Genomic DNA, 24,233 nt, shown 5'->3' with positions numbered 1-24,233 from the left:
CAGTGCTTCATAAAGTCTTAACAATACATCCTTGCTTTTATATTCTAGTCCTCTTAAAATGAATGCTAACATCACATTTGCCTTCAGAACCACAGACTCTTCCTGCAATTAACCTTTAGGGAATCGTGCACAAGGACTTTCAAGTCTCTTTGCGCCTCAGTTTTTTTTTTGTATTTTCTTTCCATTTTGAAAATAGTCAATCCTTTCATTTCTTCTACCAAAGTGCATGACCATACATTTCCCAAAACTGTATTCCATCTGCCACTTCATTTTCCTAATCTGTCTAAGTCCTTCTGTAGCCTCTCTACTTCCTCAGAACTACCTGCCCCTCCACCTATCTTTATATCGTCTGCAGACATTGCAACAAAGCCATCAATTCCATCATCAAAAAGCACAAGAGTCACTTCACCTCAAGTGACTGGAGAAGATTGGCATGAGCCCCCAAATCCTCAAGATCTTCTACAGAGGCACCACTGAGAGCATCCTGACTGGTGGTATCACCACCTGGTACAGGAATTGCACCAACCTTGATCACGGGCGCATCAGAGAGTGGTACAGACAGCCCAGTGCATCTGTAGACATGATCTTCCCTCTACTGAGGATACTTACAGCAGCAGGTGCAGAAAGAAGGCCTGGAAGATCATCATGGACACCAGTCACCCCAACCAAAAACTGTTTTAGCTGTTTCTGTCTGGCAAATGGTACCGCAGCATTAAAGCTAGGGCTAAAAGGCTACAGGACAGCTTCTTTCTACAAGCCACTAGACTAACAAATTCATGCCTGTACATTGTGACAGAGTCATAATGCAAAGATTTTTATTCCCTCACGTTGTGGGATAGATGCAAAATTTAAATAAATTCAAATTCAAATCATTAACATATCGTAAAAAGAATTGGTCCCAACACAGACCCCTGTGGAACACCACTAGTCACTGGCAGCCAACTACAAAAGGCTCCTTTTATTACCCCTAACAACACACATCAAAGTTACTGCTGCGTTCACTATCAATATGCTGGGACCAGGTTAGACCCTCAGAGATCTTGACACCCTGGAATTTGAAGCTGCTCACTCTCTCTACTTCTGATCCCTCTATAAGGGATGCAGATTCAGTTGATACTTTTAAACCTCAGATCAAAACCTATTTATTTAACCTGACGAAGGGTCTCGGCCTGAAACGTCGACTGTACCTCTTCCTAGAGATGCTGCCTGGCCTGCTGCGTTCACCAGCAACTTTGATGTGTGTTGCTTGAATTTCCAGCATCTGCAGAATTCCTGTTGTTTGCGTTTTATTCCCCCCCTTTGCCTCCTACCGTCAGCCACTGCTTTATCCATGCTAGAATCTTCCCTGTAATTCCTGTTATTATTGGATATATTTCAGTGGGCTTGTATGGCTGGAAGACTTTTTGTGTGATTTATAAACCTGATAAGATTCAAATGGTACTTAAAGTACCAGATTTATCAATCAACTCCCTATTACAATTTATAAGAAAGTTTTAGGTATATTTTAGCTAATACTTACTGTAACATATTAGTTAGAACCATCCAAATGAATGTTCAAATGAAAATTACATAAAACGTAGCTATTATTTAGGATTTAACATTTAAATGAAGCCTATGAAACCGGTCCATACTTATCCAGACTGAATTCACAGGGAAGATAAAACTGATCATCTATACTCAGCAGCATCTGGAAAGATGTAACAAGATCTAAAATGGTATTGTGCTGAGGTCTGGTCCCTAAAATAACTTGACATCATTTGAAAGAGAAAAAAGCTGGGAGTGGAGTCTCAATTCCTGTCAAAATCTCTGAGACAATTTTACACTGTTTACTATTTCTAATATTTAGTTGAAAAGTTTGCTGTAAATAATTAAAATGTAATAAAGTGAATGCAATTAGAGTGTAATACTTATATATTTTAAAAGTCATTTGAACAGTAAAAATGTTTTAACATATTGAAGTAGAAGATGGTACCAAAAATAACTTACATTTCCCCTCTTGCTTGCGATGGGAGTACCAACTCGAAGATGTTAAAGCCGTGCATTAGACCTGGCATTGTAGGATTGGGAAAGCAGATTCCCCAGCACAGGTCAGGGAATGCTGACATCACCAGGTACCACTGCTGCCTCCATGTGATGGAACACAATGAAATATTTGCCAGACAGCACAATTCCTTGTTTTCATATCTCCTTACAATATGGAGGGAAGTTATTTAAACCTATTGTGAATCTGCCAGCTTGTATAGCTATCTCATTTCTCCCACTAATTTTCTCTGCAATCTATTCTCCTCACATTCCAATCAGCTCCCTCTGCATTCTGTCATTTACCTATATACTAAGGGGGATTTACCATGGCCTATTAACCTAACAATCCACACATCTTTGGGATATGGAATTTTACATTAAAGTTTTTACATTAAAAAACTTTTCACTTGAGAGAGCAGCAGAAGATCCATTTTTACATATGCAACATTATATCTACTCAAGCTTCCTTAATCTGCAGATGCTGAAAATCCAGACCATGTGTTCATTGAGACGAGGAGCAAACTCCAAACAGACACAGCACCCAAGGGCAGGTTTGAATTTGAGGTTCAAGAGCTGTGAAGTAGCAACACGACTGGCTGCCCACTGTACTAAGGTCCAGCTTGTTGTTTGAAGTTTGATATCATGTTCAAATGTTAGCATTGTCAAAGATTCCTCAAATTCCTCAATATTTTATTCACATGTTGATCTTGATTATCTGGTCAAATTATGAAATCCTGAATTGAATTATGTAAGCTTGAACCCAAATCTGTCAGATTTCAAGGAGGGTAGGGACTATCAGGCAACATGGGACACATAAGACTTTAAGGAATGGAAGGAATACTAAGGAACTTCAATAGAAACAAAAATAAAATGCTGTAGTTAGAAATTGCTGGTAACCTTCAGCTTGAGTAGCGCTAAGAGCTGGGATGTTATTTATCCTATGTGGAAAATGAACAGATGATAGTGAGGCAAACTGGCAGTCTATATTAGACTTAACTTTGAGCAAAGTTTACAATTCTCTGCGAATTCACTATCAAACAGTTTGTACCATCCTAAAAGAAGAGCATGTTCCACTTCTTATGATCTACAAAGACACAAGTGGTTAATTACTGCCTACCAGTGACCGTAGTCCAAATGTTGCCTGATAAGTGTGTGTGGTTGAACAGTGCCATAAGTGTCAACTTCAGGCATGTTCATGTCATCAATGAAGTAGACCAGTTTCTTTGTGCCAGGTGGCCCGTAGTTCCTGCCAGCCTTCTTCTCAAGAGGCTTTTCCAGTACAGCTGCAAAAGATAAACAGCGACTATCACTGAAGAAAGTATGAGATTTGAACAATGGCACGACCATGGAGCTGAGTTATCAACATGTTTCTCTGTGTTTATGGTGTTAAGACTAGTCCAAGTTTATTGTTGTTACAGGCATCTTTACACAGGATGTAAAGGTCAGAAAAATTAGTTTTTTGCATTAGCAAAGAACATTGTGAGGACATAAATAACTTACCATAAACTTCTATTAATGACAATTATAGAATTGTCACGTGCATTTTCCACACGTGCAAAATGAATGACAATGACATCAGTGAAATGCTGAGAAAGAAGGAAAAAAAGGGGGAAATAATATAGCCCAAGACGGGTTCTTCAACTACCTCCTGGTAAGATGATGAACTTATGCCTGTGAATGGAGATGACAACCATCTGATCCATTGTCTCACATACATTGCTTCAGTTTCTGTTAAATTTAGTCTCTACTATTCAATTATTATCCAGCCCCTCAGCATAAATAAAGACACAAGGGGCAGTATTTTCAGTCACTTGTTCTATTTCCCCACAGCTTCCATTATAATTACAGTAGAGTTTTGGACCACTAATATTTAGTACCGTATAATTTCAATCCTTCGTTCCTTATTTGGCTCCCAAGAAATCAAAATAAAGCTCTGACTTCTTCTTTCAATAGTGAATGGCAATGGTATGCCAATTAACAATTAGAAAATCCAAAACAAGGCCAGGTATTGTTTAGTGTTGTGCCTTTCAAGCTGATAAAGAGTTAAGTCCAGCCCCTTTGCAGCAGGAACAATAAACATCCACATGAAACCATTCTACTTTTCCCTACTGCTCTATTTGCTGTGTTCAGTGAGTTTGTAAATAGGTTCTATTTGACAACATGTTGCTTGTCACTGCCCAAGACACCTAAGTGATCTTTCTGCCAAAATGTTCTCTTCTATTATCAAGTATGTTATGTGAATCATGGCAGCCATCAAAAATGTTCTTTTTTTCCCCTTTAGTTGCCTGCTCATGTTGATGCTGGCTGAGTGGCAATATCTTGCATTAGTCATGTATTCACAGACAGGCTTGGACTACTTGTCAGAAGCTGCTAAAACATAATAGGCATCAGGAATGTGTTCTGATCCTATCATCCGAGGATCAGCAAAGGTCACTGGACTGTGAGCATGAACTGCATCTGATTTTACCTTACACTGTAGAAGAAAAGGTAGATGGTTAGCAGAGATGAATGGAGAGCAATTCTAGTGATACAATTCTGCTAACTTGTGAACCGTTTAAAATAATCTGCCTATGGAAACATAATACTCATATGCCAACATTTTGTTGAGAGTTCAGGAGGTCCTAGCTATTATAATGTAAATATGCTGAACAGAAGAAATATGACAAAACAACAGATGGTTTCACATTAGATTTTCATAACTCTGCAAAATTATTCTGCAATGAAAAGTTCCCAGCCTGATACTTATGGTGTTATTACACCTAAAAGAGTAGAAAGTACTGTTAAATTATTGTTGTGTTTCTGGTGTAAGGTACATGCTGTGATTTTCATTATAGGTCTTACAGCTTTGAATGACGACAACTCAATAAAGAGCAATAGCTGGCACTTTCAAATTTCACCTCTGTTCTTTAACATCCTCTCAGTTTATATTTCCTATTGGTTGAATCATTATTTCTGGGTATTTTTACCCATTTGAGCTCTCGGTGATGTTCCTTCTTTTGTTCCGTTCAGGGCCTGCTACTGTGCTTTGGCCATTTCATGGGCTCTCCAGTTGGCTCTGTCTATTTTACATCTTGTTCTTTGGTTTATTCTGACACAGTGAAACAAAGCTCGAGGACAATAAAAAGATTCAGAACTTGAAACAGTTATGTGTCAGGGAAACTGCAGAGAAGATGTGCGAAACTATAAAATGGTCTGGGGCTGAAAGAACAGCTAAAGATGAACTCAGAAAACTGATGTCTGGCTGGCAAGCAGCACTGCAATCTTCTGCCTTTGATTTGATCCCATTATCCTGGTACTTTAATCAGTGATAAGTTTGTATTGTCTCAACATATAAACAAAAGACCATGATTCGCCCCTGCCCTCCATTTGGTAGCTTCACATGGATTTCCTCGTTTTCTGTGCAGCCAAGTGTGTATCCTTCCACAGCAGATCCTTTTCATTGAGTTAGTGGGCACTAGAAAATGCCTAGAAGACCAGCTAAGGAGAAAGCTGTGGTGATAAAATCCAGACAAGGAAGAACACAGATGACCACAATTTAAACCAAATGATGGCTGTTTGCAAATGTACAGTTTGCAAATAAGACCACACATTATGTAGGAATGAGAAAGTGGTCAAAACAAGATCACAAGACCATAAGACATAGGAGCAGAATTAGGCCACTTCACCCATCAAGTCTGCTCCGCCATTCAATCCTGTTTTCCCCTCCTCAGCCCCACTCTCCGACCTTCTCCCCGTAGCCTTTGATGCATGGTCAATCAAGCACTTATCAAACTCTGTCTTAAACACACTCAATGACCTGGTTTCCACAGCTGCCTGTGGTAATAAATTCAACAAATTCACCACCCTCTGGCTAAAGACATTTCAACGCATCTCTGTTTAAAATGGACATTTTTCTATCCTGAGGCTGTGCCCTCTTGTCCTAGACTCCCCCACTATGGGAAACATCATTTCCACATCTACTCTGTCTAGGTCTTTCAACATTCAAAAGATTTCATTAAGATCCACCCTCATCCTTCTAAATTCCAGTGAGTACAGGCTGTGAGCCATCAAATGCTCCTCATATGATAACCCTTTCATTCTCAGAATCATCTTTGTGAACCTCCTCTGAACCTTCTCATTTCTTAGATAAGGAGCCCAAAACTATTCACAATACTCAAGGTGATGCCTCACCAGTGCCTTATAAAGTTTCAGCATCACATCCTCTTATATTCTGGACCTCTTGAAATGAATGCTAATATTTTATTTGCCTTCCTCATCACCAACTCAACCTGAAAGTTAACCTTTATGGTGTTCTGCCTAAGGACTCCCAAGTCTGTATGCTTCTCAGATTTTTGGATTTTCTCCCCATTTTGAAAATAGTCTGCACATTTATTTCTTCTACCAAAGTGCATGATCATATGTTTTCTAACATTGTATTTCATTTCACACTTTCTTGCTCACTCTCCTAATCTAAGTCCTTCTGCAGCCTTCCTGTTTTCTCAACACTACCTCCCCTTTGCCAATCTTTGTATCATCTGCAAACTTGGCAACAAAGCCATCTATTTCAACATCAAAATCATTGATGTACAGCATAAAAAGAAGCGGTTCCAGCAATGACTCCCGCAGAATACCAATAGTCACTGGCAGTCAACCAGAAAAGGATCCTTTTATTCACGCTTGCTGCCTCCTACCGATCAGCCAATGCTCTAACCATGTTGGTAACTTTCCTGTAATAGCATGCGCTCTTAACTTCGTAAACAGATTCAATCTGTGGATCAATTGTCAAAGATCTTCTGAAATTTCAAATATACAACAACTATTGCATCCCCTTTATCTATCCTACTTGTAATCGCCTCAAAGAATTCCAACAGTTACATCAGGCAAGATTTCCCCTTGAAGAAACCATGCTGACTTTGTCCTATTTGGTCTTGAGTCACCAAGTACTCTATAACCTCATCCTTAACAATTGACTCCAACAACTTCCCAACCACTGACGTCAGGCTATCTAATCTATAATTTCCTTTCTGCTGACTCCCTCCTTTCTTAAAGAGTGGAGTGACATTTACAATTTTCCAGTCCTCTGGAACCATGCCAGAGTCCAATGATTCTTGTAAGATCATTGCAAGTGCCTCCATAATCTCTATTGCTACCTTTTTCAGAACCCAAATGTGCAGTTTATCTGGTCTGGATGACTTATATGCCTTTAGGTCTTTCAACTTTTTAAGTACTTTCTCCCTTGTAATAGTAACTGCACTCACTTCTATTCCCTCACACCCTTCAATACCTGGCACACTGCTTGTGTCTTCCACGGTGAAGAATGATGCAAAATACTCATTTAGTTCATCTGCCATTGCATCCCCTGTTGTTATTGAATGATGAACCCTTTTCTCATACACTGTATTATCAAACAGAAAACTTGGTAAAAAAAAAAATCTGTATTGTGGAATAACCACCAACTTTTATCCTATCTTACACTGGACAAAATACGTCGCTGTTATTATACTAAGAGTACATTGGCTGTATTAAGGACCACCAGGCATATTCTACTTATGAAATGCAGGTTTGATTTACTTAAATGGAATTGCCTTTTAGCCTCTGTAAAATTTAACGGACTCCTAGAGAAACACCAACTGGCTGAGTCACCACTTAATGAGATTCGCTGATAAGACAGTCACTGCAAAGAGCGTTTTTGAGGCACTTGAATGCTGAATACATTATTTCCCAAAAGCACAAATGAATTGCATTAATAAAGAGTAGAATATTTCAAATGTACTTTGGGGAATGGAAATGGTTGATTTCAGACCACAGCAAAATGGCACCAGTTCAGTACACTAAGTAGCTGTTCCTTTTACATAAAAAAAACTTTTCACCTGAGAGCAGCAGCAGATCCATTTTTATACATGCAACATTATATCTACTCAAGCTTCCTTAATCATTTTTTTCTTAAGTGTAACGAACATAAGAACACAGTCAAATGGGGTTTCCAGCAAGATTAATCCAACTGTAAGGGGATACACTGAGTTAACACGCACTGAGAATTGCTAGGAAACACCTGCCTTATATAGATTCCTCCAGATCTCACAACTTATTTAAGGCCAGTATCAATATAAAGACAGACGAGTAAGAAGAAAGGACGTTGTGTGGATTATTTACTTCAACTGCTTCATTATTTCCAGAAGAATATACTGCTCTGCCAAGAGTCTCACAGAAAAATTTACAGCTTTGATGCATATAAATAAATAATTGAAAGTTTATTGCTGACTGTCACACTACTATAAAATTCCATTATTTGACTCAGAAACATTAAAGACATCAATCAGATATCTCTATCTGAGGAATAAACCTCAAGATTATTTCTTCCTTTAAGTAACGCTTGAAGGTGTTTAACTGAGCTTCTCAGGCTTTCCCTAAACCCCTCAATTAAGTAATAAATGTTTTGACAATAGGCATATCTGAGCTTGTGTATTGTCAGTACTGACCTATTAATACTGTCAACAAATAGGTTAAGGCAAGAAAGTGTAAGAAAGCCTAGCCCATTACCCTTTTAAAATTGGAATGCTATTGCTGAAATGTTATTCTGGCATCTTCCCCCTTCCTTCTCAGTCCTAAAGAAGGGTCTCTGCCTGAAACTTCAACTATCTATTCATTTCCATAGATACTACCTGACTTGCTGAGTTCCTCCAGCATTTTGTTTGTGTTGTTTTGGCATCTGCAGAATATCCTGTGCTTTGACAATTAGTCAATTTTTATGATCAAATGTCCAAATCTAAAAATCAAACGAGTGATCACCCTGATATTAAACAGAATCAGGGAATAGGCACCCAAGAGTTCTTAATCAAGTATATTCATCCCAGCACAGGAAGCTGCACACTTCATTGTGTTATTCCTTTCAGCTTTGCCTCACGTTTTCTTTTGTTTATTGAAAACACAAAGATCACATACTACCCAGAATCTGTAGCATTGCAAACTAAAGCTCCAGTGCCCAGCAGCAGCACAAAAAAACAGTGATGTTTATGGACTTATCCTGAGTCATTCGTAAATTTTGATCATAACAGTAACTACTAATATTACACAGAATTTACAGTACAGAGGACTATTTAGCTTCACTGATTTGTTCAGACATTAATACTCCATATGACTCTCATCCCACATTATTTTATCCAGTTCTATCCACATTTCACCATCTGTTGTTATCTTGGTTCTTATTAAATGCATTAGAAATGTCACAATACACTCCTGGAGACAAGCCTGCCTCTCAAATTTTACTCACAACAGTCGGATCAGTAACATGAAATGCAGTGCATTATGCACAAGGCATGAGTGGTCTAGCCAAGATATACTGTCAAGATATAGGGAACTGTCAAGATATAGGGAACTGTCAATTGTGATATGCCTGTTATCCATGACGATGCTCCAAGGTCATCATGTTTTGGTATGGCTTTCAGTAGTGTGCTAATCAAGAGGCTTGTGCAAACGTGACCTGAGCTTTAATTATATCATCTTGCTGCAGTTCTTGCGGAATTTGAAGAATACTCTCAGCACGTACCTCAAGAAACACCACAAAACGAAAGCAGCCATAAACGTTTACGCTCGCGAATTTCTTTTATTTAGAATGCTAGTGCCGAGTGAAGAACCAGAACAAGCTGGTGTTTAAAGATTTCACTTTGTAAGGAGATTATATAAAAGGATTTTGTTGTGCAGTGATGTTATGCCAGCCTTTCAGACTTGAAATTCCAGTTATTGCAAGTTTAATGCAATAGTAACTGTTACAGTCATCAGTGTGTATATCATCTTAACCTTTCTTCATCTAGAATTTTGCACATATTAGTGGATAAATACTTACCACTGTAAATTGTTCAAGTTTTTCAAATCAAATTTAATTATCATTCAACCATACATGGATACAGTTGAAAAAAAGAACAGCTTTCCTCTGGGGGCAAGTTGCAAAACAGACACAGCACATTCAAAGTAACAAGCAAAAAACTGCAAAAAAAAAAGCATATATACAGCCCAAGACCCTGAATGACAAGTTCTGCAAATTGATGGTACAGTTCCTGGCAATCCAGCTTGTCATTCTATTGATCGAAAACTAGAGGGCAGCACCAACAGGAGAGGCCAGCCCCCACCCGGGCATGGACACCATGGTCAGCTCCTGAATCCGATCCAGCTCCTCCGACACGCCAGCTGGTTCCTTCTCTGACATGTGCTGGCTGAGCATTGGGCATTTAGCTAATGAATTTTTTGTCTCTCCTCGAACACCCAGTGCTATTTTATGCCTTTATTATTTTTTTAAAAAGTGATTAAAAATCATTGCCAGTACCGAGGTAAACTTACTTGACTAACAGAAAGTATCTGAGTTGCAAATGTTTGTATATACGTGTGTGTGTGTGTGTGTGTGTGTGTGTGTATATATATATAAAAGCTGCAATATTCTTTCAATAATATAATCTCACCTTGCAGCATGGCAGATGTAGTGTAGTAGTTAAATGGCACATTCTTCACCATATGCTCATCGGGATCCAGTGACCCAAGTTTCTCACCCACCAGCACAGATTTACCTGTCCCAGCATTCCCAACAAGCATGACAGGCCGGCGTCTATCCAGCAGCCTGTCCATGAAATAGCGGATGCGAATCGTTTCTACTGTATGCACCAGACAAGCCTGAAAATAAAAATTCATGACAACATTAAAAGGAGCAAACAACAATCCCAACTGAAAAGCAAGAGTGACAGAAGGTAATGAGGATTTGTTATCAGTCAAGAGGTGGAGCATGAGTATCATTTGTATCTGACCATATTACTGAGGAGGGGAGGGGAGAGATCATGGTTGGTTGCTGTTGAGACATCATCATCACAATTAACAGAGGTAGGTAGATGAAGTCGGAGTCAGAGATTTCAGAATCATGATTTGGAGAAGTTGTGATGTTGTTCCCAATGAAGAACTACAGCGAGGACTATAGTTTTACTTATCGACCACTAGTTCGAGTGCCCTACCACTGGGTTTGTATCTACCCAGACACAGTTCCTCCACATTTCATTGAAGCCTGTTTCACTGTGTGGTTTACATGTAATTTGTGGAACTGAAGTCCATGCACCTTTCACAAATTATTGGAAGCCAAAGTGCATTTCCTGGTACCGTTTATACGTTTGTACATTAGTATAAACAACCCAGAAGGAAAATCAGAGACTTTGGAATTACCACAAAATAATTCACAAAACATTTCTAATGAAACTCTACTCCATTTTTCCCACATGACCATAGCACCTCGTTAAAGAATTTCTGAACTATTGACTGCAGTAAATATATGGTGAGATAAATCCAAGGCATAAACTTTGCAGAAGGTAGGATGACAGTAAGCAAATAGAAAATAGTACATCAGCATTCCAATATGTTGTACCACCCTGACTATTCATCTAACTAATCCTACTGAATTGTTTGATGAAGTAACAAAGAGAGCTGAATGAGACTGCGCATTTGCATCAACCAAGATGGATTTTTAGCAAGGTAATTGACAAAATCCAATATGGCACATAGACTGAGAATGAAAAAGTCCACAGCTTTGAAAGAAGATTGACAAGATGAATTAAAAACGGGCTCAGTGGGAGATAGAGAAGAGTGGTGGCTGACATGAACTTTAGTGACTGGAAGTGGAGTCCTGCAGGTCTCATGTTAGCCCACATCTATTGTGATAGATGTCACTAACTCAGGCTTAAAGATTGAGACCCTGATTAAGAAGTTTGAGTACAGGAGTGAGCTGCAGGAAGGCATCAATAAATATCCAGAGAAATGTGGGGTAATTATAAAACAATGGAAGGGCAAATACGGAAAGGGAAATTGTTGAAAATTAATTATATAGAGGTGTGGCAGGATATTAGAGGATGTATCCAAAGGCCACTAAAAGTAGCAGGCGGGTTGATAAGGCTGGTAAAAGGGTGTATTAGACAATAGCTTTGGCTGGTTATAAACCCAGGGAATTTATGTGAGAACTGTATAAAATATCCAGAATGTATGATTCTAGTCAGCGCATGATAGAAAGCATATGCTGGCACTAATGATAATGCACAACAGATTTACTGGAGAGGTGCCAGAGCTGGAATATTAGAGCTAAAAGACTGTGCAAACAGTTTCTTTTCCCTTGGGGGGAAAAAAAGACAGGCAAGATATAACTGAAGTGTTCAAAGTTATCAGAAAATTAGGATGGGTGGAATTTATCTGGCCAAGGTTGGTGATAAAAGGACATTGATTTAAAGTAATTTATTGGAGGATTAGAGAAGATTGTAGTAGAATCTTTTCATCCAAGTGTAGTGGGGATTGAAACTCATAGTTTTAAAGGTACAGAAATGTTCATCAGAAATAGGAATTCTCTGAATAGGTAACTACACAAATGTACAAAGTGAGAGATTTGAAATGGAACTGACTAATAAAAATGTATGCATTTCTGGCTCGACTCAATGGAGCAACTATCCTCTGACTGTGCTCCAAGTTTATATCATTTTATAATTAGAAAGATCCATTTCAACAAATACATCAGAACAAACTGCAAATTAAATTCCATTTCTAGAGCAGCATTCAAGTGAGAATTTAACACAAGCAGAACATGATGTACTTTTCAAGTTATTAAATATTTCATCTACAATTAGTTAGTTACCTGAAGAGGGATATCAGGATCAAGACCAAATTTGGGAATAAGTTTTGACCAAGGCTCAAACTTCTTTGTCTCCGTGTCAATATAGTAGTCAAAAACTGTACCTTGTGATGGAAATTTGATGGTCTTGAACTCTGAAGACCACCACTTACTGAACTCCACTCTGTAATCAATAAGCTGAGAAAGAACAGAAATGGCAATGAGTGCAGGTTTCTATTTCACTAATTATAAACAGGATCTTTACCTTCACAATATCGGAACAATGCATCCTTCATACTCTTTCCTGGTACATATTCCTGAAATTCTTCCACTGACAATTTCAACTTTCAACATTTCAATTATCTGAGTATTTATAGCCTTTTGAGAAAAGTTCCAGATTTTAACTAACTTCACACTTCCTAACTTCATTAAAGTTAATTGTTTCCAGTTGTTTTCCTTGATTTACATTTTGCCTGTAGAGGAAGGGGTTGACTGACTTACACTATCAATTCTTTGGTAGGTTTAAACAAACATCATTTAACCTTAACAGTGGCATAGTGGTTAGCACAACACTTTACAGTACAGGGTTCAAATCCTGCCGTTGCCTGTAAGAAGTTTGTATGTTCTCCCCATGACCACATGGGTTTCTTCTCGGTGTTCCAGTTGCCTCCCACAGTCCAAGGGCATACAGGTTTACTTAGAAACTGGTTGGTACGTTAATTAGTCAATGTAAACCAGGATTAAATCAGAGGTTTGCTGGGCAGCATGGCTTGAAGGGCCAGAAGTGTTATTCTGCCCTGAATCTCAATAAATAAATGAACAAATAAAAATAAATTTGTGGAAGTAATTCATATTTATGCAACTTCTCTTTATAATTTAACCCTCAAGTGCTATAATACTTTTGATTTTCTACTGTAAAATATATTCAAATTAAGGTGCCCAGAACCAAGCACATCAGATTAAATCAAGACCAAAATCTCTCAATCTATTAGAATATTATTTCCTCTCCTCTCTATTCCAATCCCTTCAAAGTAAAAGGGAACATTCCATTAATCTATTTGCTTCTAACTTACACCCACCTTTAGCATATGGAATTCCAAATCTTCTTGCTCCTCCACTGTCTTTTGTTTCTTACAATTACATAGATATTGTGGTTTGTCTAAAATGAATGACTTCACTTTTTCTGACATTGAACATCTTTAGCCATAGTAATTGCCAGTCACTTAATCTGGCTTGTTTACTTTTGGTTGTCATCAGCTCAATTTTCCACATCCCTTAACTAACTGTCATCTGCAGACTAGATGGTTACACAGGACCATGTATAAACATAGAGCAAGATAGTGCAGAAGAGACGACTCGTGGTGGAGGAGTTGAGAGGACAGGAGGAGGCAGAGCGAAACGCCAGGGCCGTGTCAGTGACCAAGCAGGGCAACTGGACTAATTGGGAGAGCCTGGAAAAGAGGAAACTTAGCTGGCATGACATCTGGGAGATGGAGGGATCTCAGCTAAGTTTTCTCATCAGAGCCACTTATGACCTCCTACTCACACCCCAGAACCTGAACCAGTGGTGGGGAGAAGACCTTGCTTGCTCTCTTTGTCAAGCACCTGGATCACTAAGGCACATTTTAACAGGATGCACCATGAGCCTCACCCAGGGGCGGTACACTTGGCGCCAAAACCAAGTTCTCAGACAGCTGGCATCAATCTTAGAACAGAGGCGAATCATCACAAATGCTCCCCCACAAACATCGGCAGGAAATGTCCACATCACACAACTTGTACCAGCAGGCCAACCTCCAGAGCACCATATAACATCAAAAGATGTAAGCATTCTGCGGGTTGCTCGGGATTGGAAAATGGATGTGGACTTGGAAAAAAAAGCTTGTGTTTCCCCCAGACATCGCGGCTACAACACTCCGGCCAGACATGGTCCTGTGGTCCACAACAGCCAAGCTGGCAAATGTTGTGGAATTGACAGTACCATGGGAAGATGGTGTCGAAGAAACTTATGAAAGGAAAAAGACCAAGTACTCTGAACTGGCAACTGAAGCTGCCCAGAATGGCTGGAAGACCAACATTTTCCCTATAGAAGTGGGATGCAGGGGATTCGTTGCTACATCTACGACCAGTCTATTGAAGAAGATGGGGGTGAGGGGTCACTCCCTCCAACAAGCAATCAAGTCCTTGTCAAACGCAGCAGAAGAAAACAACAATTGGATTTGGATTAAAAGGAAAGAGAACAACTGGGCTGCAAGATGAAGACAGGAGGGTTTGGAACTGAGGGGGGTGTATCTGGGACGCCAGGTAGCACCGTTGAGCCCTCTGGAGACGTCATGGGCTTATCAACGAAATGTCAAAAAAGGAGGGTGCCCACCTGATGACCCCGATGATGTACCTACCCTCCCTCCTTGTCACCACTCCAAGCCCACTGCCAACATCCAGAGTGCCAACTTACCATGGGGATTGAAACATCAAGTCCTAGTAGCTCTACTGTGTGCAAGTACTTAGGAAAGTAGTGTCTTGGTACAAATACTTACAGAACACCATCTGGAACAAACTTCAACCACAGAGCATTCTATTTATAATTGTTCTCCATCTCCTATCATTCAATTTTTGATGGTAACATCATCTTTCATCTATCCTGTCTCCTGCAGTGACATCTAATGTCATAACCACAATTTATTCCATTTTGTACAATACACAGTTAAGGCCACAGCATGTCTTCTACAGCATTAAACAATAGAAAAGACTACAGAGGGAAATAACAAAGTAATGTGTCTAACATGTTCACAAAAAAAATGTTTTTTCTTTCACACAAAGATGGTCTAATGGCCTTAAATTGTCTATTATAAATTTAAGACAAGGAGAATTTGATGTAGTTTAAGGTTTGCTTTATCTATTAAATTTCTCCACTTTATCAATGTTTTATTATTGCTTAAAGACATACAAGGTACCAAACCTGAAGAAGGCTAATATTATTGAATTTGCAGTCTACCCAAAGTTAGGATGAACTTATTATAGATGACCAAAATTGAATCGTACAGGCAGTAAAACAAATTGTGACATTTAACAAAACTATTAGTCACCTTAGAAAAGCCTCACCGAGAAATACAAAGGTTTCTCAAAGGACATGATTGTTTGTCCATATGGGACATGAACAACTGCATTGATCAAATCATGTCATGTGGGAGTATAGCAGAACTAAAGGCTCAACTAGTGAACTGATCTCACTCCAGCAAAGACCATTCCATCATTTGTTGTATCAGTGCCTAGCACACAAAGAAATTCAACTGAATTTAGATCGGGAGAGGAGAGGCCCAGAGATTAATCATAGACTGGAACATGGGGTCTTGGTTAAAATATGATGCTGGTGATCAGTACTAGCAGCCTAGATGAAATAAGCTTTAAAAATGCTATCCCCTTCACTCAATTCCTCCGTATTCCCACGCATCTGCTCTCAGGATGAGGCTTTTCATTCCAGAATGAAGGAAATGTCCTCCTTTAAAGACAGGGGCTTCCCTTCCTCCTCATTAACATTGCACTCAACCGCATCTCTCCCATTACACACACGTCTGCTCTCACCCCATCCTCCCGCCACCCCAGTAGGGATAGAGTTCCTCTTGTCCTCACCTACCACCCCATGAGTCTCCACATCCAGCACGTAATTCCCCATTACTTACGCCATCTCCAACAGGATCCCACCACTAAGCACACCTTTCCCTCCTACCGACCCCCCCTCCCGCAACTTTTTGCAGAGATCACTCTATACTCAACTCCCTTGTCCATTCGTTCCTCCCCACTGATCTCCCTCCTGGCATGTATCCTTGCAAGCGGAACAAGTGCTACACCTGCCTCTATACCTCCTCCCTCACTATCATTCAGGGCTCTAAATGGTCCTTCCAGGTGAGGCAACACTTCACCTGAGAGTCTGTTCTGGTCAGCTACTTTATCCGGGGCTCCCGGTGTGGCTTTCTGTATAATCGGTAGATTGGGAAACCATTTCACCGAGCACAGAATAAGAAGGATCTCCCAGTGGCCGCCCATTTCAGTACCACTTCCTATTCCCATTCCGATATGACTATTGATTACTTCCTCTATTGTTGCAATGAGGCCACACTCAGGTTGGAGGAGCAACACCTTATATTCACTCTGGGTAGCCTCCAACCTGATGGTATGAACATTGATTTCTCGGACTTCCAGTAATGCCCCAGACCCGATTTCACCATTCCCTTTTCCCACTCTCTCATCTCCTCCCTCTGGTGCTCCCCCCCGCTTCTCTTTCTTCCACAGCCTTCTGTCATTTACTGTCAGATTCCCCCTTTCCAGACCTTTCACCAATCAGTTTCATCAATCAACTTCCCAGCTCTTTACTTCACCCATTCCCCTCTCAGTTTCACCTATCACCTTGTGTTTCTTCCTCCTCTACCCCCACCTTCTAACTCTGACCCTTCATCCTTTTTTTCTCTAGTCTTGAGTAAGGGTCTCAGCCTGAAATGCCAACTATACTCTTTACTGTTGATGCTGCCTGGACTGCTGAGTTCCTCCATCATTTTGTGTGTGATGATTGGATTTCCAGCATCTGCAGATTTTCTTTTGGTTGTGATGAAATAAGTTATGGTCACTTTGGTTGAGAGAAACCTATCAGTAAATTTAGCTTCAGAATGAGGATCAACATTAGGTTTATCCCTGACACATGTTGTGAAATATGTTATTCTGCGGCAGTAGTACATTACAAGACACAAAAATAAGTTACAGAAAATAAATAGCGCCAAATAAGAATAACAAGAAGTGTTTGCAGATCATTCAGAAATCTGATAGCAGAGAGGAAGAAGCTGCTCCTAGAACCCTGCATATGAGTTTTCAGGCTTCTGTACCTCTTCTTTGAAGGCAGTCATGAGAAGAGGTCATTTTATCAACAGTTACAGTCTTGAATGATGAATGTTGTCTTCTTTGAGTTAGGTCTGCTGATGACACCACTCTTGTTGGCCAAATCAAAGGTGGTGATGAACCAGCATGTGGGAAGGAGATTGAAAATCTGGCTGAGTGGTGCCACAGCAACCCCATGTCTTTCTCATTGTCACCAAAACCAAGGAGCTGATTATTGATTTCAGAAGGAAGAAACCAGAGGTCCATGAGCCAGTTCTCCTCAGAGATCAGAGATGGAGAAGATCAGTAACTTTAAATTTTTGGTATTTTCATAAAAGAGGATCTGTCTTAGACCCAGCAAATCAATGCCTATAAAAAGTATTCACCCCTCCCAACCCACAAAGTTTTCATGTTTTATTGTTTTACAACATTGAATCACAATAGATTTAATTTGGCTTTTTTTTGACAGTGATCAACAGAAAAAGACTCTTTCATGTCAAAGTGAAAACAGATCTTTACAAAGTGATCTAAATTAATTACATATATAAAACACAAAATAATTGATTGCAGAAGTAGTCACACCCTTTAATATGACACACCAAATCATCACTCGTACAGCCAATTGGTTTTAGAAGTCACATAATTAGTTAAATGGAGATCACCATGTGTAGTGAAGATGTTTCAATTGATTGTAGTAAAAATACACCTGTAGCTGGAAGATCCAACTGCTGGTGAGTCAGTATCCTGGCAAAAACTACACCATGAAGACAAAAGAACACTCCAAGCAACTCAGTAAAAAGGTTATGAAAAGCACACTTCAGGAGATGGATACAAGAAATGGAAGGAAATGGCACAGCTGTAAATCTGCCAAGAGTAGTACATGCTCAAAAACTGAGTGACCGTACAAGAAAGGGACTAGCGAGCAAGGTTTCCAAAAGACCTATGACAACTCTAGAGGAGTTACAAGCTTCAGTAGCTGAGTTGGGAGAGACTGCGCATCCAACTGTTGTTTGGGTGTCTCACCAGTCAGAGCTTTATGGGAGAGTGGCAAAGAGAAAGCCACTGTTGGGAAAAAAAAGTCACATGAAATCTCAGCTAGAGTTTGGAAGAAGGCACGTGGAAGACTCTGAAGTCAGCTGGAAGGAGGTTCTATGGTCGGATGAAACCAAAAATAAGGTTTTTGGCCATCAGACTATAAGTTATGTTTGGCATAAGCCAAACACCGCACATCATCAAAAACACACCATCCCAACTGTGAATCTGGTGGTGGCTGCACCCTGCTGAGGGGATGCTTCACTGCAGCAGGCCCTGAAAGGCTTGTGAAGGCAGAGGGTAAAATGAATGCAGCAAAATACAGGGAAATCCTGGAAGAAAACCTGATGCAGTCTGCAAGAGAACTGCGATTTGGGCGAAGAATTGTTTTCTAGCAAGACAGTGATCCCAAGCATAAAGCCAAAACTGCACAGGAATGGCTTAAAATGAAAGTTAATGTCCTGCAGTGGTCAAGACAAAGTCCAGACCTCAATCCAATTGAGAACTTGTGGCTGGACTTGAAAAGGGCTGTTCACTCACGATCCCCATGCAATCTGACAGAGCTTGAGCAGTTTTATAAAGAAGAGTAGGGAAAAATTGCAGTGTCCAGATATGCAAAGCTGACAGAGACCTATCCACAGAGACTCAAGCTTGTAATTGCTGCCAAAGATGCATCTACTAAATACTGACTTGGAAAGGGTGGACACATGTGCAATCATTTTTTTGGTTTTATGGTTGTAATTAATTTAGAACACTTTGTAGAGATCTGTTTTCACTTTTACACGAAAGAGTCTTTTTCTGTTGATCAGTATCAAAAAAAGCCAAATTAAATCCACTTGGATCCAATGATGTAAAACAATAAAACATGAAATGTTCCAAGGGAGGGGTGGTGAATACTTCTTCTAGGCTTGTAAGTGCAATTATAAAGAAAGTATGGCAGCCGCCTTTGTTGTTTGTGAAGATTCGGGATAACATCCAAAACTTTAACAAAGTTCTATAGGTGTGTGGTGGAGTGTATATTGACTATCTGCATCATAGCCTGGTATGGAAACACAAATGCCATTGAATGGTAAAGTCCACAAAAATAGTGGATACAGCCACGTCCATCACGGGTAAAGTCCTTCCCACCAGTGAGAACATCTACACAGTGCACTGACACAGTAAAACATCAGCATTCATCAAGGACTCCCACCACCCAGGCCATGCTCTCTTCTCACTGCTGCCATTAGGAAGGTGGTACAAGAGCATCACAACCCACACTGCCAGTTTCAGGAACAGACATTACCCCTTAATCATCAGGCTCTAGAACCAGTGGGGTTAACTTCACTCACCCCATCATTGAACTGTTCCCACAACCTATGGACTCACTTTCATCTCATGTTCTCGATATTTATTGCTTATTGTTTATTATTGCTATTTCTTTTTAATTTCTTTTCTAGTTGGATAGTTTGCTCTCTTTTAGACCTTGGTTGTTTGTCCATCTTGTTGGATGCAGTCTTTCATTAATTTGATTATGTTTCTTGGATTTACTGAGTATGCCTGCAAGAAAACGAATCTCAGATTTATATATAGTGACACTTTGATAATAAATTCAATAAATAATCACTTCGATAATAAATTTACTATGATCTTTGGAGTTCTTAAAGCACCACCTTTGGAGATGTCCTCAATGGTGGGAAGTCTTTAACTTCCTTAGTGCATTACTGAACTGGATCTTATTTAAGTGGAAATATCATTCTGCTTTCTATAAACTAGCCAAGACTGTACATTTGAAATACTTGGCAAATTGGCAATGTAGGTGGAGGTGATCAAACGGGTAACCGGAAACCTAACCAAGTGTTAAGTTTGGGCAATGGTAGCATATGGGCTTCAAGTAGCTAATAAGTTGAGTGAGGAGGATGGGTGTTGGTTGTTAGATTTGGAGTTTGGTGAATTTTCTGCAAAGACTGTGAGGTGTGGGAGTCAATACCTCAGGCGGAGTGTGGGTTATGCGGGATTGAGGTACCGAAAGGGAGTTGATGTGTAAACAATTAAAGGAGAACTTGCAGAGTCAGGTTGATAATATCAGGGAGTCCTTTGTTAGAATTAGACTGCTGCCCAACAGCACAAGGGTTTGGGTTAGATTAGATTAGATTATGAGGACATGATTAAGAAATGATACAATGTTCCTCCAGTATGATATCACAGAAACACAAGACAAACCAAGACCGAGAAACTGACAAAAACCACATAATTATAACATATAGTTACAACAGTGCAAATCTATACCGTAATTTGATAAAGAACAGACCATGGGCACGGTAAAAAAAGTCTCAAAGTCTCTCGGAAGTCCCATCATCTCACGCAGATGGTAGAAGAAAAACTCTCCCTGCCATGAACCTCCAGCACTACAAACTTGCCGATGCAGCACCCTGGAAGCACCCGACCACAGCCAGCTCTCGAGTCCGTCCAAAAACTTTGAGCCTCCGACCAGCCCTCCGACACCAAGCACCGAGCACCATCTCTGCCGAGTGCTTTGACCCCAGCCCTGGCAACAGGCAATAGGCAAAGCCGAGGATTTGGGGCCTTCCCCTCCAGAGATTCTTGATCGCAAAGTAGCAGCGGCCGCGAAGCGGGCATTTCAGAAATTTCTCCAGATGTTCCTCCGTGCTTCTCACGTCTGTCTCCAACAAATCAGGATTGTGCACGGTACCTACTTAACAAATACTGATATCATTCCAGAGCAGCCGCGTGCGCTGCGTCGTGTCGCCATCTTCTCCTCCCCTCCATAGAAACCAACCTCAGTGACCTACTGTCTCCCATCTCCACTATAAACGTATGTTACGTGAGGAATGCATGTATTAAACACAGAAACCACCAGATCCACACAGATTGGTGAAGTGACACAAATCAACCAAGGAACTTCCTGATTATGTTCCACCCTGGGAGCAATACGTGACACAGAGAAAAGAACCATATATCCAAATTTCTAGGATGATTTCAGTTAAGTAGCTGCATTTGTGTAAGATTTTCTTCCTCTGTCCACAAAGTAAAATGAATATTTGGTAGTCCAGTTATGGACTTTTTTCCTTCTAAACTTGGGAATGCATCTAGAGGAATAATTTTGAGCTAAGTATCCTTTAAGCCTTAAAGCTCTTGCATTGACATAGCAGTGGTTGTGAGTTGACAAGCAAGTAAACAAAAAGTGGGTCTACAGAGGTGAAAACTGGAATAGCAAATCTATTATCTGAAACTTACTGTTGAATTCACAAGGCTGCAATATGCTTGGTGGATGGATTTGATATTTGCCCTGAATTTAAGCAGATGGAACATCTTTCAAAAAAAATTTCTCATCTGAGTGACATTTAAGTTCATTGTTAATCTCGTCATACATTTTCAAAGAACCTGAACTAAAAAGGACAAGCTGCTTTGAAAAAAGATTCTATCAGCTCTAAGGTAGCCTGTGTCCTACAAATTCATAAATACCTACATCAAGTATTGTTAGTGCTGCAGCCAGAAAAAAAATTGCGGAGAAGTACTTTTACTGCAAACATTTAGAATATCAACCCTCAACTGGTACCACTGAGGTATAGGGCTTATAGGTAAAGAGAAGGTTTTAATATGAATAAAAAGTGTGCAAGTGTTAGGAATCTGATACAAAAACAGAAAAACAAACAAGAAAAACAATCAAAATTCAAGGTAAATTGATTGTGAAGGTACATGTACATCACCATATACAAACCTGAGATTCATCTTCTTGCGGGCTACACAGTAAATCCAAGAAACACAATAGAATCAATGAAAGACCACACACAACAGGAAAGACAAACAACCAATGTGCAAAAGACATCAAACCGTGCAAACGGGGAAAAAAAATGTATCTCAGTAAGGGTCTGAGAACATCTCAAAAGCAGCAGTGACAGATGATGTGGCATTTGAAACAGTGTTTTTTCAGAGGCTGATAAGCTTTCTTGCTTAAAAGTTGCTCCATAGTGAATACTTACGGTCAAATCCCAAAACATCAAAGTTCATTTCAGAAATACGAGAAAGTCTGCGGATGCTGGAAATCCAAAGCAATGTACACAAAATGCTGGAGAAACTCAAGTCCAGATTGCTCAATTAGCTTAACATTTTCCTCTTCCAAAATTAAAATAAATGCATATTTAGACTTTAGTGGAAGTAAAGCACCAAAGATATTGGAATAACAGTCTATGTTTGATTAGCATTTTTATTATTATTAAAGTGAGAAATAAGAAACTATCTAATAAAATATAAAAGACAACTAGCATCCAACTATTTACTGTTTATACACCTGACACTTCAATCATATATGCCAGTTCTCTGTCTTACCAGATGCCTTCTTGAAGTCTATGCAGACAACGTTTACCATCTTACCTTTCATTGATTTTCTTAGTTGCCTCATCAAAACACTCACATAAAACAGGATTTGCCCCGGACTATACCATGTTCACTATCCATGATTCAAATGTGTATAAATTCTATCCATTAGGATTTTTTCAGTAGTTTCCCTCCAATTTAAGTAAGGTTCTCCTACCTGTAGTTACCTGGCTTATCCCTCTTGCCCTTCTGGGAAAAATAGAAGAATATCACATATTGTCCAGTCTTATATTTCCTCAATCATGGCTAACAAAGACACAAAGCTTCCTACCAAGGTCCCAGCAACCTCATCTCTGCAATTGATATTGGCCAGCCCTGTGGATTTACCAACTTTATGTTCATGATTTCAAACACCACCTCAATCTTCGTACTAACTTGATCCTGATTATGAACAATCTCACCCCTAAACTCACTACCTCCGATGTCCTTCTATTTCGTGAATACAAATGAGTGTTCCTTACTGCCTGGATCCAAGGTAGATGACCTTCTTGCTCCTTAAAGGGTCCCATTCTTGCCCTGCCTATCCTCTTCTTCCTGATATATTCATAGAATGTCCTGGGATTTTCCTTAACCTTACATGCAAGAATATTTCATGGTCTATTTATGGTCTCCTGATTTCTTTCTTAAATTCTCTCTAAACCACTCAATATTCTTATGGGATTCCACCAATTCCAGTAGCCTTTACATGCCAGAAGCTTCCTTTTTCTGATCAAAATTCCATTATCCTTTGTCATTCAAGGTTCCCTAAAATTGCTGTCCTTATCTTGACTGGAAGCTGCTGGCCCTGAATACTTACTCACTCTCTTTCAAAGACTCATTATATCACCTGCAAGCATCAGTTCCTAAGCTATTTTAAAAGCAGCTTTCTTAACTGACTGATATTAGCCTTCCCCAGATCCAAGATCTTAACTTGAAGACCAACTCTGAAATTTGCAGTATTATAATCATGTTTTCAAAGTGTTCTCCACTGGCTTAGTGTCAACTATTCAAATAAGGTCAAGTTCTACCCTGTCCCTCATCAGGTTCTCAACAGCTTGTTGCAAAGGACTTTCTTGCACTTAACAAATTTTACACCATCTCCTTGCACTAAGACAAACCCAGTCAATACTGGGAAATTTTCAGCAATGACACTCCAGATCATTTGGTGTCCACTGAGTGAGGGCCTCTGCCAGTCTTAGTTGACCATGGATATTGCATCCTAGCTGTCTAGATACGCAAGCCTGGGCAGTACGATATGGAGAGCAAGCTGTTGCCCATGTAGAAAGCTCCCCCTCCCTATGCCTCTGGTTTCTACTACTTTAATGAATAACAAGACTGCATTGAACTGCTTAGA

At 39.8% G+C, this 24,233-nt stretch overlaps 1 protein-coding gene across 1 annotated transcript in view; it reads right to left on the bottom strand.

Moving 5' to 3' along the window:
• dnah9 (dynein, axonemal, heavy chain 9) overlaps nucleotides 1–24,233 on the bottom strand; it is a 585,611-nt gene that overhangs the window by 364,397 nt on the left and 196,981 nt on the right. The window contains exons 37-39 of the mRNA XM_063074264.1: nucleotides 12,650–12,823; nucleotides 10,455–10,662; nucleotides 3,140–3,305 (exon numbers count right to left, since the gene is read on the bottom strand). Of these exons, the coding sequence (XP_062930334.1) occupies nucleotides 3,140–3,305; nucleotides 10,455–10,662; nucleotides 12,650–12,823 (548 nt within the window). The remainder of the gene's footprint in view (nucleotides 1–3,139; nucleotides 3,306–10,454; nucleotides 10,663–12,649; nucleotides 12,824–24,233) is intronic.

This window comes from Mobula hypostoma, chromosome 22 (genome assembly GCF_963921235.1).
Source record: "Mobula hypostoma chromosome 22, sMobHyp1.1, whole genome shotgun sequence".
Taxonomy (NCBI): domain Eukaryota; kingdom Metazoa; phylum Chordata; class Chondrichthyes; order Myliobatiformes; family Myliobatidae; genus Mobula; species Mobula hypostoma.
Note: the sequence above shows the minus strand (reverse complement) of the source record. Positions and strands in the feature narration are given on the sequence as shown.